The sequence below is a fragment of the Procambarus clarkii genome, chromosome 16 (genome assembly GCF_040958095.1).
Source record: "Procambarus clarkii isolate CNS0578487 chromosome 16, FALCON_Pclarkii_2.0, whole genome shotgun sequence".
Lineage (NCBI taxonomy): Eukaryota > Metazoa > Arthropoda > Malacostraca > Decapoda > Cambaridae > Procambarus > Procambarus clarkii.
Window position 1 is genome coordinate 27,817,481 of NC_091165.1, and position 18,517 is coordinate 27,835,997.

General features: G+C 35.1%; 1 protein-coding gene across 1 annotated transcript in view; it reads left to right on the plus strand.

The window, feature by feature from the left end:
• The window catches only part of LOC123760008 (serine/threonine-protein phosphatase 4 regulatory subunit 4), an 84,254-nt gene extending 72,785 nt beyond the window's left edge, over window positions 1–11,469 (plus strand). Inside the window, exons 9-17 of the mRNA XM_069325394.1 lie at window positions 314–514; window positions 796–954; window positions 1,400–1,582; window positions 2,432–2,537; window positions 3,448–3,573; window positions 4,038–4,132; window positions 5,579–5,692; window positions 8,323–8,433; window positions 10,153–11,469. Coding sequence (XP_069181495.1) covers window positions 314–514; window positions 796–954; window positions 1,400–1,582; window positions 2,432–2,537; window positions 3,448–3,573; window positions 4,038–4,132; window positions 5,579–5,692; window positions 8,323–8,433; window positions 10,153–10,176 — 1,119 coding nt within the window. The 3' untranslated portion in view covers window positions 10,177–11,469. The remainder of the gene's footprint in view (window positions 1–313; window positions 515–795; window positions 955–1,399; window positions 1,583–2,431; window positions 2,538–3,447; window positions 3,574–4,037; window positions 4,133–5,578; window positions 5,693–8,322; window positions 8,434–10,152) is intronic.
• Window positions 11,470–18,517: the final 7,048 nt, after the last annotated feature.

Below are 18,517 nucleotides of genomic sequence, written 5' to 3' on the forward strand. Positions count from 1 at the left end.
GAAGATTCTTAATTTTGTCATTTTGGAAGGAAGGTAAAGATATGTGATTGTTACTAGAAAATTATATGCAATTTTAGGTACATTTAGAGTAAGTTTTAACTTGCTTAAATTTAGACAATTTTTCACCACAAATATTAAAGCATCAATGTTTGGAGTACAAAAATACATAATTGTTTCCCCCTGATTGATATTGATATAATTGCATTACCATTACTGTACTGCATAGTAATGGTATTACAGTATAGTAATGATAATGTTTTTGTCAATATCATTCAAGGAAGGAATTATGTATTTTATATTAATGTGGTTGCAGATGCCAGATTTGGTAGCAGAAGTTCGTAATGGAGAGTATGAGGCCGAGTGTCGGCAGCAGTGTGCATATAATTTGCCATGTATGGTAGCATTTGCTGGAGGATCGACCACCTACCGAACCAGTCTGCACGATACGGTCTCGTCTCTCATTACTGATCCCAGTCAACAGGTTCGAACAACTGTAGCAGCAGCCTTTCATCAGGTATGTACAGTACTATTATTGCTTGAAACATTTAAATTCAACTTAGATTTACAACTACAGTAGTCAGTTTTATTCGTTAGAATTTTTCCTTAAAAATCTTAAATTATTTTGTTTCATTATGTTATTCTGAAGTCAATATTATTAAAACATAAAAAAGTACAGTAGTACATTGTGCTGTGTAATATCGTATTTCAATAAATTCCTAAATCTTTCCTCTTTTTAAGGAATGACACAACTAAAAAACTTACTCTATAATATTCATATTTCTTCACCCATTTTAGCTGTGTACTTTGGTGGGTAGTGAGGTGGGACTTGTGAAGGAGGGACTTCTACAGTTGTTACGCTCTGAAAGCCTGGACATATTGGCAGCATTAATGCCCAACCTTCCTCATATAATCACCACCATGCACAGACACAATGCAGTTACTCCACAGTCTCCTGTAAGTTAGCACTTCAAATTTTAAATGGCATATGAAAATATGAAATTGGAGATTGGATATAAGTACGAGGATATAAATAGGGTTCTTAAAATATTAAAGCAAGATAGAACATGAAAAAGTGTTTCAAATTGGAGGCTTAAGAGTTTTCTTTAATAAAATTACAAATTTGTGGAAAACGTTACTAAGTAACATGATACAAGCAAACTGACAGGAAAGTTTCAGGTATATAGGCCGGACTAGCACATAAGTGGGACCGGGTGAATGTAAATAGTAGCGTCCTTGCATGAACCAGTAGGCCTGATACAGATTCATTTATTTTCATATTCTTTTACGTTTTAGTGTATCACTGCTGGTTGAAGAGCTTGGAAAAATAAATTGCATTATCAATATACAGTACATGGAAATTAATTATAAATTGTTTAATTTCTAATGTGATTATGAACAGAGAGGAGAGCTTATGGAAGTGGTGGGGGCCATCAAGCAAGGGGAGGAGACACTGAGCATCACAAGCATGTGGCGAGTGCATGCTGAAGCTCTGACTCAAGCAGCTGCTCTCGCTCCCTGCCTTCCCACCGACCTCATCTTCACTCAACTTGTTCCTCTTATGTTCATTAGGATGCAAACAGCTGTAAGTATCAGTGTATCCTTAGTAGTTCAAACTATTATCATTTTACTTACTTAGTTTTTAAAATGTGTATAGTTAATATATTAATGAGTTTATTGTATCACATGTAATGAATAGCATAAACAACAAAAATTATTTTTAGTATCCTGCACAAAAAAATTGAAACTGTTATATACTGTATACTAGTACATTACATTTTGACTTCGGATGGACAGTGCTTATGTGATGACTCGGATGTAGAGACGCCTCAGCTGACAATGATTCAGGCTCGAAAAAAACAGGACATAATCAGTATCCTGGCACTGGTGGTGCTCACATCAATGTTCTAGATGGCAGTGGTTTGGTTGATGCTTCAACTCTGTATGTAGTCATGCTTTTGACTTCTCAGAGCTTTGTCCTCACATTATTTTAACATTCGGGGAGTTGGAATGTGGCACCAAATAACTTCTCGGCTTTGTCTGGTCTAAAAAGGATCAGGAATGGAGGAGGCATCCTTTTTATCTTAGCTACCCTCAGGTGGGAATGTTTACCTCTGCTTGGAGCAGCAAGCTTCCTGTATACTGTACTTTATATTGCTCCATTCCCCAATCAAGGGGCATCTGCACTGTATGTGCTGTACCTCAACTGTAGCCCCACTAATCCCCTCCCTTCCTCACCCTTAAATTATCAAAACCACCTCACAATGAAGGATAGGAATTTGACAGAAGGAGCAAGACATTATGCATTTTGGTTTGAGTCCCACATGGCTCCTAGGAAATTATAGATTAATACATTTCCTTTGCATTATTATGTATATATTTTCACCAAAAGTAGCAGTAAGTTATATACATTATATTTTTTCTGATTCCTCAGCGGCCAATTCCATGTCGACTTGCAGCAGCCAGGACTCTGCTGGTTTACCTCCGACACATGAACACCTCGGAGCAGAGAGAACATATCAGTAATACTCTTGTGTCAGGTGGGTTCTTTGTCTTGCTATTATACATAGAATAAGAGAGAATAGATTACAGTTTTACATACTTGTAAAAAAATTTTGGTTAAATTACAGTTTACATGTACAGTATAATATTATTATTTCCATTAATTTTCTGAGGTATGATCTCTCGGATGGCCCTTTAACTAAAGTTTCTAAGATCTCCATACTAATCACCAGACTCTCTAAGACTTTTATCTTTTTTTGTGCAAATTACTATTAGTATATCAAAGCTACACAACCACCACCAATGTCACCACAGCAATGTCAAGGAAGCTGGTAATCCTTAATTTTAAACCTGGCATCCACCCAAAATTGGGGTAGCACTTCATTTTTTGCCTTTTCCAGCCTAAATCCCAAATTTGGATTAGTGTGTTAGTTCAAGTCCAGTTTCATTAGCTGACCTCTTCCTTTGCTATATTTGAGGGTGCCCAGCCAGTGGCAATTCCTGTGGTTACTTGGTTCCTAAATATTAACACTCCAAAGTTAATTTTACTCTTTTGAGGCATTCTGTTTGGTGTGTGTATTGAGCATTTTGTCCAGTACCAGCATAGCTTAATGTTTTGGTTTACATTCCTAGTATTAAGGTCCCATAACTCAGCCATATAGATCAAGACATTGTTGACAAATTTATTTCTGGACTATGGTAAAATTACTAGTGGCACAGTGGTAACACATCTATTTACTTAGAAAAAAAAAAGAGAATTTTCAGTTGTAGGTATGAATTATGCCAGTAATTAATGGAAAGCTAATGACTTTTGAGACATTATCACAATAAAATATTAAAGATATATACATTAGCTAAAAAAATATGTCAGAATCTAGTAACTGTTAATTAAATAAGAAAGGAACAATGTAAACAGTACCTTAAATTATTATTTGTCTAAAATTTCAGAATTTTGTGAAGGAAATAGTTGCCACAAGCGAATGCTGTTTCTCAACGTAGCTACGATGGTTCTAGAAATGTTCTCCAAGGCTTTCTTCAAGTCTTATTTCTTCAGGCCACTACTGTCTTTACATTGTAAGCAAATTACAGTACTGTACTTCAGTGGAATAAAATAATTAGATGTGTAATTTCATTGATAAGTATTTGTGCTTATGTTTATATATATTATTTATATTATATAAGTAAATGATGTGTGTGTGCATATGGGTGCATTCATGTGTGTGAAAAAATTCATCATGGTAACTGTGAGACAGGGCTCAAGGTAAGTACATGCAAGCAATCATTCACTTGTGTACTTTTTATTTTTTTTTATTATATACAAGAAGATACATTGGGTTTAGGAGAGTAAATAGCTTTGATGTTTTTACATTCTTGCAAAGCTACTAACATGCATAGCGTTAGAGGCAGGTCCTTAATCTAAAAAGATAATTTTAAGTAGGTAATTTGTAGCAAAATTTTAAGAATATTATGTTTCATATTATAAAGAATATTATTAATTAGAATATTATGAAGAGAAGTTTCCATATTGTTTGTTACAGGTGATCAAGTCCCCAACATTCGGTTGAAGCTGGTAGTGCTACTTCCCCAGATGAAAGCCACAATTTCACTGCCTGAAGATAAAGCCAGGCTTCAGGTGAGATATACTTATTTTAATTCAAGAGCCTTTGTATTTTATGAAGCAGGAGTTATTCCTATATCCTAAGTACAGTGGAACCTCGAATAACGAATTTGATTCTTTCCGGCGCCGTGCTCGTCATGTGAAACGGAAGTCACACAAAACGAATTTCCCCATTGACAATAATGGAAATCAAATTAATCCGTTCTACCACCGAAAAACATCAATATGATATGTTTGAAATAATGGAGCAGCCTACCTTACATACACTGAACAAACCTTTGACATTTTTTTCTTCAAATATGTTCAATATTTTTTTTTCATTTTTTTTATAGCAAAAGGTTCGTTTGATGTTCGACAGGTAGGCTGCTCCATGTTTCTTAAATAAAAAATAAAAAAATAAAAAATAAAAAAAACAATTGAAACAATTTGAAAAACGGACAAATGCCATAAAGGTTCGTTTAGTGTTTGTCGGGCAGACTGCTCCATTATGATAGTCTTTCCTTGTTTCAAATGTATTCCATTTGTTTTGTATTTTTCATTTGTCTCAATAATGGAGCAGCCTACCCGAGAAACACTGAATGAACCTTTATGGCATATGTCCGTTTTTCAAAGTGTTCCCACTGTTTTTTATTTTATTTTTTTATATTTTTTATTTAAGAAACATGGAGCAGCCTACCTGCCGAACACCGAATGAACCTTTTTGACATTTGTTGTTTTGCAAAAAATTTTATTTCTTTTTTCTACATAAAGGTCAATGCTTTGCAACATCACAGCAGTCACCCCTTTATATCCCAGCATCATCAGCATCTTTAAACAAAAAAACATAATTTATTTGCATCATTGGAGGCGTCCGAGAATGTGCGAGAAGCAGCATAACCCCACCATGTGGTGTTGTCGTTCTTCAAACGAGTGCTCGCCATATGAGAAAAAATTGTTGGTGATCTGGGCACTTGTAACCCAAAATGCTTGCCAATTGAGGCGTTCGTCACTCGAGGTTCTACTGTACTTGTATATATAGCGGCATTTAGGTTGTGAATCACCGTCGGGCTTCTACTATATCTGTGGGATTGGTTTTAGTAGAATATAACTTTAATTGGATTTATGCAGAATAATTACTGTTGTGGACCCATTTGGGATTCATGTACTGCCATTTAGTGACTAGTTAGAATTTTTGTTTAAAACAAATACATTCTAATCTGTTATCACATTCTTGAAATTTGTGTAGCCTATGGTTTTCCATTATTAACTTTAATACATACTTTGCTTTTATAAAATAATTTGATTCCACCTAGCATATCTCCTTCTACATCTTAGATCTTCAAATCCCTCTTAAACTGTAATCCTCTCTTTATCATCAGCTTTCACTGATATGTAATAATTTTTTAAATTATTTTGTTAGCAAAACCTTTGACTTTAGAAGCAATGTCTTGTTGTATTTTAACATATAAATTTATTTAACAGGAGCTAGAGACTGTAGTGGGCAGCTTACTAGTGAGCGAGAATGACAGGGATGTGTCAGCGGCCATATCTACTACTATCACTCAGCTCGACAAGATTGAAGTCTGTGAAAGCCAGGTATTGAAGCCTCACCAGATAATGATCTAACAGTTTTTCATCATTTTATAAAATTTTGTGGGCCAACAACTTCAGTTATTGAGAGATTACCTTGTGCAGAGAATAAGTCACAATAATATGGCTGAAACATATTGCCACAATAATATAACACAGCTTGGTAATGGTCCAGGACGGACAGAAACTTTTTTTCTCCATTTTGTGATGTGTGGTTTGGTCATCATATGGCTGAAAACAAATGTCCCAATTCACACAGAGAGAGGGCCTTGATTGAATGAAAGCAAACTCACGGTCTCGTAGACAGTAAGAACCGTTTTACTGTATTATATACTTCATACATTATTCTTTGTTTGCACACCAGTTAAGGCACGAGCGGGAAATATGGGGCAGATTGACAGAATGATCATTTGCAAAAAAAGCAAGTGTAAATTCACATAAATATCCATGAATGGAACTCAGAATATTGAATGAAGTACAGTATTACATTTTACTTAGCAAGAAATATTCATTGAATCTGTTTACAAATTGGAGGATGTAAACACAATAGTAACTGGCACTGAACATTTGATTGGTCTGACATAAAGTTATATTCCCTTCCCTCTATTCTATGTTATATACTTTTCTCTATACTGTTTTATATTCCTTCCCTCTGTACTATGTTAAATACCCTTCTCTCTATACTGTTGCACACCCTTCCCACTATACTGTGCTACTCGCCCTTCCTTCTATACTGTGCTACTCGCCCTTCCTTCTATACTGTGCTACTCGCCCTTCCCACTATACTGTGCTACTCGCCCTTCCTTCTATACTGTGCTACTCGCCCTTCCTTCTATACTGTGCTACTCGCCCTTCCCACTATACTGTGCTACTCGCCCTTCCTTCTATACTGTGCTACTCGCCCTTCCTTCTATACTGTGCTACTCGCCCTTCCTTCTATACTGTGCTACTCGCCCTTCCTTCTATACTGTGCTACTCGCCCTTCCTTCTATACTGTTACACACCCGTCTATTTTGTGTTACCCCTCCCGCTATACTGTGTTACACGCCCTTCCCTCTATACTGTGTTACTCACCCTTCCCTCTATAATGTGTTACATTCCCTTCCCTCTATAATGTTACATACCCTTCCCTCTATAATGTGATACATACCTTTCCCTCTTATAATGTGTTACATATCCTTCCCTCTATAATGTGTTATATACCCTTCCCTCTATAATGTGTCATATACCCTTCCCTCTATAATGTGTTACATATCCTTCCCTCTATAATGTGTTATATACCCTTCCCTCTTTGCTGTGTTCCATATTTACCTGATTTACCTGAGAGCCACTAACCCTAGTGGCCTTGATGAGGATAGGAAGCCGGTGGCTTGTCGAAGGTTCCCCCATTTGCCTTGAGGATTTTTTCCAGGTATATTTCGAAACTTGGCCAAACTTGGCAGCCATAACCGCCAAAACTGCCACAGTTTTGGCAGTTATGGCTTTGGCGGGTAGACAGTTCCATGGGTTAATAACCCTGTGGGTGAAAAAGCATCTCCTGTTCTCAGTCTTACATTGTGGCTTGTTGAGCTTGAAACTGTTGCTCCTTGTTTGTTACATCTGAAGAAAATATCTGGATCAACATCCTTTAATTTGTTCAGTATTTTTAAAGTTTCAATGCATTCCTAATATGAGAGATGACTTAGCCCTGGAATGACTTTTTTTGCCTGGTTTTGCACTTTCTCCAGAGCAGCTATGTCCCACTGAAAATGATGTCTCCATGGTTTGATACCGTTTGATCCAAATGGGGGCACCAGAGATCTATACAGTTGAACCATTACCTTCTTTTACTTATAGTCAAAAGTATGCTTGACTATCCCAAGAGTTTGGTTAGCTTTTCCTGACTGCTGCACCCACCTGTTGTGAAACTTTTAGTGAGTGGTGGATTTTGACTTCAAGGTCCTTTTCTTCATCAATCTGCTGTAATGTAATGCTATTAGTTTGGTAGTCGTGGCATGGGTTATTATGCCCCACATGCATGGCCTTGCATTTGTCGATATGAAAAGTCTTCTGACCATTTGTGGAGTTCTTGTAGATCTCTTTGTAAGGCTTCAATATCATTATTATTTCCCACTTTACCATAAATCTTAGTGTCATCTGCAAATTTGATGGTGGTATTTGTAATATTCTCATCTTTGCCTATGATGTATATGACAAAAATTGTAGGTCCCAAAAGGGATCTACCTTAAAGGTCCAACTGAGTCCTTTGTTTTGATTTTACCTCATATATAGACATAGAATGATTTTAGAACTTTGTTTTAGGCAATTTTTCTTTCGTAGTTTATTTTGGCTGATCTGATTTTTTGAGTGGCCGAGTTTAGTGCCCTTTTGTTTAACATAATCAGTGATGTGTATCGTGGATTAATACATTGCTCAACGTGCTCAACCATTTCTGTCCCATCTTGTTTTATTAAAGGCTCTTTCTTGACTTATTCATATTAGAGTATGTATTTTCATCTAGTAGTCTATTTTAGTGATAAACAAGAGTATTGTACTGTAAATTCCACATTACCAGTAACACTGAACTCATAGATAATTGTTGATTATTTTATCCATATTTTGAAGTTTGTATTAATTACTGTTGTTCATCTTTACAGCGTGGTTCTCCTGAAGGTGAATCAGGTGGGCAGGAGACAGAGGATGAAAGAAGGGAGAGACAAGAGCGAAGAGTTGTTACAGATTCCAAGGCTGTCGACAAAAATCTCCAGGTTTAAATGCTTTTATTTTAATATTCCTGATAAATTTTTATGTATTCTTTTGCCGTGTAGATGAATATGAAGATAAGAATGAGGAAAGTGCGATAGGATATTTGTCCATGTGTGGCAGCTCCTGTTTATATCCAACAGCAATTGTTTACAAGTTAAGCCATGCTTCAGCTATTCTGCTGACATATCTATGCTACATGGTATACCATTGTCAGGGACAGGAAGCCTGTCACATTTATGGAGGTCCCTTGCCAAGACCATGGGTGTCGCATGGTCATCCATCTAGTACTGGCTGTAAACTCGCCTTAGTGATACACCAAGTTTTTGACCAAGTGATATACTCATAATCCACTACACAATGGCACTGACAAATTGTTGAACTATTTCTTGCCTTTCCAGTCAGAGAGCAAAGAAAACCGTTTAATATCGTCAGCCAGATTCAGCCCAAGGAATACACCTTGCAGCAAATGCTACCAAAAAGCATCCTGAGATTCAAATAGGAGAAGTGATCCCTTCTGAGGATGAACTGATGTAGTGAAGCAGGCTGAGGAAACACTAACATGCTCAGCACTTCCAACATACGGTCCCTTGCTAGTAGGCCAAGCCTAAAACTTAGAGCCAAAATAAGTCGGTCATTGAGGCAGGTCAAGGCATTGTTTTCTGGGCCTCCCAGGAGGATTTACCAACTTTTATATATTTGTCTTGGTTTCAGTCACACTTGGCTCAAGCTATACACCACACTTAGAGTATTCAAGTGACCCAAAAGTCGTTTGAGCACCTGACAGAACAGGCAGCATCTCTGTGAAACCTAGTGAGAATGCAAAGCATTCAACACAAGATGTACTCCAAAGAGAGAGGGCGGTTGAGCTGGTGTCCCAAACCAACCCCAACCATTATAGATGCTGAAAGGTAGATAACTGGTATTTTTCCAAGTTCACTAAGAACCCAAACTGGCTCAGAACCCTCATGAAAACATATCTTTGGCTAGCAGGTAAGACCAATGACTTGGGGCTCAAATTTGACAGTTGTTGTGGTAGGCTGGGACTGAATTTCCCTGGAGTCAAATCACCTGAAGGATCACACTAGTCAACCAGGTAAACATTTTGGGAGCCAACTAATCCTAGAGGATAGAGCCTAAATGTGGTAAAAGGTTTCTTTGATCTGCATCCTCAGCCAATTCCTGAACCTCATAGAAATCAATTTAAAGACATTTTTTATTTTGGGTATCATCAGAACATGAAACTAAATTTAAAGTTAGTTTCATCATCAGAAACATGATACATGTCATCAGAATCCACTGATGGTAAACTCAGGATGCAAAGTGTTAAATTACATTTATACTGTTCTAGCTGCAAGTTCACCTACTGTTATTAAAACTGTTAATTTCACCACAAATATAAATTTTAATTATTGCTTTTTGTTCCCTAACTGATTTTACTTAGTGATAGCAACAGTCTGAAAGTGGGAAGGGCAGTAATTGTAATAATGATGATGTTTTGGCTATTAGGCTTGGATTTATTGTATCTGTATAAACTCTTTAATCACTGCAAATAATCCTATATCCAACAATGGCTTTTAAAGACCTCCTCAAAATACTGCATTACTCACTGTATGTATTTTGCAAGTAAAGATTTCTTTACTTATTTGTTGATTTTATAACATTTAGATCTCAAGTTATTTATATTATGACATCATGTATATAAACTTTTATTAATAATACAGATGGAAACCGAGGTGATGGAGTAGGCCTAGGTGAGAGGCGCTCGATACAAAGGTCATCCAACCGCCGCAGTTCGGGCATTGGTCGATTACCCTCATATTTAGAAAGAAGGCGTAGCAACTCTCATGCACCAACCAAAACCACCAGATGAATGTACAATACTACGGTAAGTATCAGGTGTTATTCTTGGAAAGGCAACTGGTGACCACAGGTCATTTCAGTCTGAAATCCTGGTAAGTATATTATAAAATTACATGTGGACCTAAAATTGAAGGTGATAGAAAGTAGTTTACTTGCATTTTTTAAAGCTGTCCAGATACTTTGTTCAGTGGTAAATATTAAATTGCAGTACTTATCTTTCTTCTCCGGGCTGATGGCTACTCACCCCATGAAAGTGGGATTCGGTGAAATAATGTTGTAATGTAAAGCCATTTTCACTCGTACAGCGCTGCTGTTGGAGGTATCTGGAACTTTACATTCTCTTTCAGTAATGTGAAATGTTGTTGTCCAGCTATATAATGGCCTGTCATTAACATTCATGTATGTACAAATATTGTGTGCCATTTGGGGGTAACTTTCAGATAGCATACAACTTGAACTTCACTATTTGAGGAAGAGGGATGGTTGATTATTATTGATGTTTTCATACCATTGTGTTATTGGACAATAAACTTTTACATTAGGCATCTATTGTTGTAAATGTTCATTTTGTTTGAGCCTTTATTCTTTTTTGTGCTTTATTTGTCTAAACTTCTTGCAAGGAATAATTATACTCTATTGTATATACAAATTGTTTCTGAGTATAGGCCATTCTGTCACTTTCTTAGGCAATATCTCGAGCTCCCAGGAACTGCCAAATCCAACCTGGTCAGATTGACCTTTTCATCTCTGATTGAGCGAGAGACTTTTCCTTAATTTAAGTGATAGCTGATTCATTCCAAGACATTTTTGACTCTTACACTGTTGGCTTGGACTGTCTGTAGTCAGCCCAAGCTGGAATGCGCTTATCACCAGTGCCTTCCAGCCAAGTACTGTTAATTTCACAGATGACTTCCGTAATCTGACAGGGGCATTTGAAAGGATTCTCTTTGCACTAGTGCAGAATGTCATCCTGTCCTGATTGTCATTGATCCTTTACAATTGGACCTTCAGTGATCTTGTCTGAGTGTATTGCTCAGAAAGAGTTTTCCACAGTCACTCAAAGCATGATTTTTATTTCAACTGTTTTCCGGTGTTTTGTATCTTTGTTTTCATTTTGTTCTTTATTTTTTATATTAAAAACCCATATTTTGCAAAAAATAGAAAAAAAAACAAAAAAACTCATGTAACATTGGAATAACTGAAGCTGTTCTTCTTTGTCTTGATTCCAGTTATAAAATATAATCAAAGGTCTTTTACAATAACAACAATTTCCAAGGCTTCCTTAGTACAGGCAGCCATATTAGAATTAGAATTAAAAACTGTGTCCATAGTAACTTACACAAATCATTACAATATTGGCTGGACTAAACAGATGTACAGCAGTCTAAATCAAACTTACCATATATATTTTTGCATAAATTGAATAACACTTTGGCTTACAATTTTAATGATAATATATAAATATATTGGGAAATAATGTGTAGTTACCATAAGAGTAGTGAGAGAGATAAGCATACATTACAAAATTTAGGTTTTGAGAAGACAGTTTGAAGAAGTAATATAAACTAATCATACCACAACATTAGACATTTACACACAAGGTAACTTACACAAACTTTTATCACTTTGCATTTAATAATACTGTACAGTACTAAAATCACACAATTATTTATTTGTCTCTGTATATTATATTTCTAATTTAAAAAATATATATATTTCAGGGTATGCCTTTGAATTTTTTTTAAACTCTTACTAGTTTACTAATTGTCACCAATTTTTAATGCAATTTTGGTTTTAATATTATTTTATTGCTTTTATTGTTTATCATTTCTTTGTGTTGAACTTTAAATTACTTTGGTCCCATTGGCACTGGATTCAGGGCCCAAATTACATCATGATAATAATTGTTTAGATAAATTGTTGCTCATATTATTTCATTACAATCTATTTTTAGTGAATATAATGGTTTTCATTGTGCTAGATATAATACAGTACATTGTTTGCTTGGTTGATGTACTTGCTATGTGGTAGGAGAGAGGAGGGAATTATCAGGGGAAAGCACCAAGCCGTTATAGCTGTATAGCACTGGGAAGGGGTCAGGATAAGGATTTGGTATGGGACGGAGTGAAGGATTGGTGCCCAACCACTTGGACAGTCAGGGACTGAACGCCAACCTGCATGAAGTGAGATCGTCGCTCTACCGTCCACCCCAAGTGGTGAGCACCATTCCTTTGGGTCGAGTTGGGTTGGAGAGTATTGGCTGGCATTATTGTTTACTACAGAGAAGGTATGCCAAACCTTTCTGCAACCTGGTGCCTAATTTACAATAAAAGTAATTTATCAATGTAAAGTGGTGGCAGCTATCCTTGATGATCCAGTAACATGCTGGTAGACTGAATAGGACACTTGTTCTTTAACATTTACTGATAGTTCTCCAATATATCACTTGAACGTGGTTATCTTGGCAGTAATATACAAATACAAATAACTAACAAATACAAATACAAATATGAACATCACTCATTCTGTAAGAAAGTTTTGTAGATCTGATTGATATATCTTTATTAATTAAAGAGTGGTAAAATGTTTTCATAGGAATATATTGAACAGAAGAAATATTGAATAAATGAAAGACATTTTACTGTACATAATGGTAAATTATGCTTAAAAAAAATTAAGCTTCTGTTTCAAAGGCATTTAAAATATCAAGTATGCCTTTCAGTTTTTCCATGACACTGAAGTTTTGTATTGAGGTAGTTGATTCAATACCAAAGAATATTATGTCAGTCAGTCATTTTTGTTTGAATAGTTGAGGCGAATGCTGCATTCTGAGATCATTTAATTTTCAGTGGATGACAATTCTGGCAGTGCATCACAGAAATTTTTGAAGCCTCACTTTTACTCATAATAGGTGCTAGGGAGTTATGGGAGAAAAACTCTTAAGTGCTCTTTTGTCATCACAAGTAACTATCAACATAAAGTTGTTGATAACAGTTTGTTTGTTTAGCCGACTAGTTGACCAACAGTGCCCACTTTCAGGCGGCAGCACCATGTGCTCAGTAGGGTTTCAAGAGCCAGACAGCATCACATTTTCTCTGACTGTGTCTCGTGTTAATTTACTTGGAGACCAATTCATAGGCTTAGTGGTACCGATGCTTAAGCACCAGGGAGCTACTATGGGTCTAAATGAAATGGGGGTTTCATTTTATTTAACAATTTTTTTTGTAGCTAGTTTTAATGAAAGCTTTTTTTTTTATATTGTACTGTATTTGATAATATTTTTGTCTGAAGATATATGTACAGTATTTTATCTAAATTATATATAGTTTTAGGAAAATACATTCAATACTTTCAAATATATATAAATGTAGAATAATGTTTTCCCCCTTATTTGCTGTGAATTTTTAAGAATTTAAGTTTTCATTTATGTTATTTTAAAATTTTATTACATGATTTCAGTGATGTGTCCCTGCATGCATGCATTATAAGTTCATTATTAATGCCTTGGTGTCCTTTCTTCTTGTCTGATTTAGTATGTCATCCTCTGTCTGCCTGAACCCTTTCCTTCATTACACGCAGGGTGTTTCAAGTAGGAAATTACTCCGAACATTGACTTTCACTTTTCTAAATTAAAGAAAATTAATACTCAACCTACACATATGAAAAGAAGGAAAATAATGATGTTTTGGTTTGTTCTGGATTTGATTAGGGTCCAAAACAGACTGAAATATCATTATTTTCTGTCTTTTCATATGTGTGTGTGGATTGGGTGTTAGTTTTCATTCACCTAATAATTGTAATTTATTCTTTGCAAAGAGAATAAATATTTGACTGTATAAAAGATAAAGAGTTTAAATATTAATTTGTGTATTAATACATAAGAGGAATTGTCTTATATACAACAGTAATATTAAAGGAGTTTTTGGTATATAAAAAGTCCAAACAATGGAAGGATGTTTTCCATTGATCACTCTGCTATGGAGGCAGGAAACAACTTATTGTTAAATAATGGTATGTACATTTAGCATGATATTTAGAAATAGTTTTCATTTATTATTTATTAAGTTTATGCAGTAAATTCTCATATCTGTATGTGTAATACTTTCTACTAATCCTCGTCCACATTTCTTGCATATATTGTGTGCTGGAAATAGATTGTGGAATAGACATTAATTTGGAAAAATCTGTATAAAAACTATTTGGAAAATAAAATGTATATGATTGTGTGGGATGGAAAAATGACAATACAGTACATTTTGAAGTGTCAGATAAAGCATATCAATTCTGGCAGGCCTTGAGCTAGTAGATGTAAGAAATATGATTTATACTACACTTATTGAAATTTATGTAATATACTTCCAGTTTTGTGTGAAATTTATCACACAACTTCTATTGTAGATAAAAGCTTTTAACCATTTATTGAGTTAACTTGTTTAACAATTATATTTTTGTATTTTTTTAATATTGTAGGTCGATGCAATAATAATGCAATTGATGATCACGAAACACTGATCATTTGTATGCGGAATATTATGACTTTGAGTAGATATGAGTAATTTGGTTACTAACTAAAGAAAAATCTAAAATGTCTTCTGGATCTTCTGATGCTGTACACCTTGAGTACTGCTCAGTACTCGCTCGCCATTTCCGAGCAATAGAGATTTCTGAAATAGGCGCAGTAATACAGAGAACATCTATGGCACACATAGACACAATAAATCACCTAAATTATTGGGACCATCTCAAAGCTCTCAAAATGTACTCTCTGGAAAAGAGACGAGAGAGACAAATAATATATACAGTACATGGAAGATACTGAAAGGCCAGGTCCCAAATTTGCACAGTAAAATAACCACATAGTGGATTGAAAGATACAAATGGAAATGTAGAATAGAACTAATGAGAAGTATAGGTGCCATTGGCACAACCAGAGAGCACTGTATGAACATCAGAGATCCATGGCTGTTCAATACTCTCCCAGCAGGCATTAGAAATATTATTGGAACAATGGTGGACATCTTCAGGAAGTAATTGAATAAGTTTTTACAAGAAGTTCCAGTCCAACTGGGTTGTAGTGGGTATGTGGGCCTGTGGGGTGCTCCAAGCAACAGCCTGTTGGACAAAGTTATTATAAGTTAAACCTAGGCCCAGGCCATGCTTGGGAGTAGAACTCCCAGAACTCTCTCCTGTAGTAAGTCAAGTCATCAGTAGTTGGTCAAGACAGTCATCAGTAGTTGGTCATGTCAGCCTATCATTAGTTGGTCAAGTCAGTCATCAGATGCCCGAGTCAATTAAGTCAGTCATCATTAGTCAGTCAATAGTCAATTAGTCATCAGTAGCAAAGTTATTTAAGTCTGTCATAAGCAGCCAGGGGAAGCAATTGGGGGTCACCTTTAGTAATGTAACAGACAAGGTTAGTCAAGTTGAAGTTGACTTAAGTATTTTGATCAATAATAGTCTTCAAAAATGAAATGTATTGCCTTGGAGCTATAAACGTACCTACAAGTTCCGGACCACTGTGTCTGTTTGGGTTTGATCTAAACTTATAAAGCTCAGAGCTTGGAGGATGCTAGCTAAATGTGTCTTGAACAGAACACAAAGCTCGAGGTCCAGCCCTCAGCCACACCTGCAGTTGCCAGCTGACTCTGGCTGTGATAGTGTATCCCTACTTTTAAACAGAAGCTGCCTCACATGGGTCATTATGCCTTCTGCACTTAATCTGTTCCCATGTGGATCTTATCCTTGGGAGCACCCAAACTATTATGTTCAGAAAAGTGTTTTTATTTTGACTCAAAGCCTTATTTTATGTCATCTTAAATGTTTTCTTCTATATGGAGGTTTTCAGTGGTTTAACAGGCTTTGAAATGAGTTCATGCAAATTACAATACAGTATATGAGAGTTTACTGCACAATAAGAAAATATTAATTAGTACAGTTTTATTATATAAATGGTGATTAATGTACTATGATATTTTTAAATAACACTGTGTAAATATATTTTCAGGATAGTAAGTGTTATTTTCTGATTGCTTATGCCTCCAAAGTATAAATTTTTTTTATTATTCTCCTCAAACTTGTCTTCGACATTTGCCTAAGATATCCTGAGGTACTGGAAGGCTGTTGACTTATTAAACAATGTTACTAGTTAGTAGCCTTCAAGTACCTTCAAGATGTCTTCCCTAAGCTGTCTTAGTTTGAGGGGGGAAAAATAATAATTTTATTTACTTTGGAGACATAAGCAGTCAGAAAATAACATTTAACTTCCCAGGAACAAAAGTTGCATACAATTTTGTAATGTTTTATGTTATTGTAGTTACATTTATGGTAGCTCATATTCTCTGTGAGATAATTTTAGGTGTAATTTATACAAAATATTAATTTTTTTTTATATTATACTTTAGCCTCTTAGAAACTGACCATAATGTTAATAGACCCCCTTTTTACTTATTTGAAAAGCTGATTTCAGCTATGATTAATTCATCTCTAATTCCTGTTAAAGGCTTTGTAAATTAGTTAATACCTTTTTAAAGTACGGCTATCATCATAAGTTGATTTTCATCATTAGCACTGGTTTTTATACAAATGATGTAAATATGGCAGTAATACATCTGTTTGGATGTATAGTAATAGATTAATCTAGACTCATGAAAACGTCTACTATAATTTTAATTGCTTACTTATGATGTCTTACTTTTTACATTGAATCTACATTATTTGTGGACAGTATTCATGGACAGAATAGCAGCAAAGGAGTGGGCTGCACGACACTTCCTTTGAGTTGTGCCGAGAGCAGGTTTACATGCAATAAAAATACAGTATACATATTTCATGGCAGCCCTAAATACAGCACTTGGTCACTATTTTTAATAATTGTGTGTTCATATATATTGAGTTATTACACAAAGTGAGTAAACTGCAGTTAAATGGCAAACATAATAACGGTCTAACTTGAACACCAGAGCCCCCCCTCATCCCTACTTGATGAATAAATAAACAATGTACAGTATCAACATGTACATTGTTGATACTGTACGATCCTAAAGACTCCTCCACCCAGCTCCCTCCCATATGTTTAAACACCAGAAAACACTTAGATTTTTTTTTATTTTCCAAAAGTTTTACATGCAAATATATCTTTATATAATTTTATAAGAACCATTTTTTTTTTTGTTTATGGGCTCAGCTAGAGAGGTTTCCTGATGATAGCCGCACATTAAGGGTTAAAAGGTTTTGTTCAAACTGTTGTAAATTTAATTTCAATAAAGACATTATAGATATTTTAGGCTTGTGTATTAGGTTACTATTGTAATATTTGTATGATGATCATTATGCAGTTGATACATTGTTCCCTGGACCATGAACTTTTACCATTCTCGTTGCTAAAAAATTTCCTTATGTTTTTGTCTTATCTGCACATACTGTATATTCAAAACTTGAAATTTTCTTCAATGTTGAATTTAATTAATTAATTTTTAACATGGTTTGTTTTTGTTTAACAAATACAAATAAAGAGATGGCACATTGTAAATGTGTAGGTACTATAGCACCCTGTGTAGCCTTTCAGTGGAGTAGAGAAACTAGATCTCTGAGTGGCAATGATCTTACAATCTCAAATGATCTAATATATTTTATTTAATTAAAGGCCATGAGTCATGGAAAAACTTAATCAAATAAATTACTGCACAGTTATAATGAATTCTGTATTATTAAAAGAAAAAGATCGATAGATCAAATTAAAGATTTGATCAATAGATTTAATTTCAAGCTATGATAAAATGTTCACTGTGTCAAATTTTTGTTTAGATTTGCTACATTTCTGCATTATGCATTATTAATAAAATGACAATATGGCGTCAAAATATGAAATTGTTCGTATATTGTTGCCATAATTTATATTGTTGTAGTTGCTTTATACAAAATCTTCATATTACTTTTTTGAACCAGGTTCTCTCAGTTGCTCCACAAGCTAAAGCTTGAGCCTACTCTGACCACAATATTCGTATTAGACTCGTGTCAACCTGTGCCTCATGATAACAAGGAACTTTTCAAATAATTTTGTCACCTAGCTGAGGAGGAAAGATTGGGGAGATAAGGTTCAAACCTCTGCCAAATCGACTGCTTGCAAAGACATTAAAGAGCAAAATTAAATCCGATGTCCTCTATGAGAAATTATGAAAAATTATTGACTAATACAAGAACTGCCAGCCTAATTTCTGTAAACCGCTG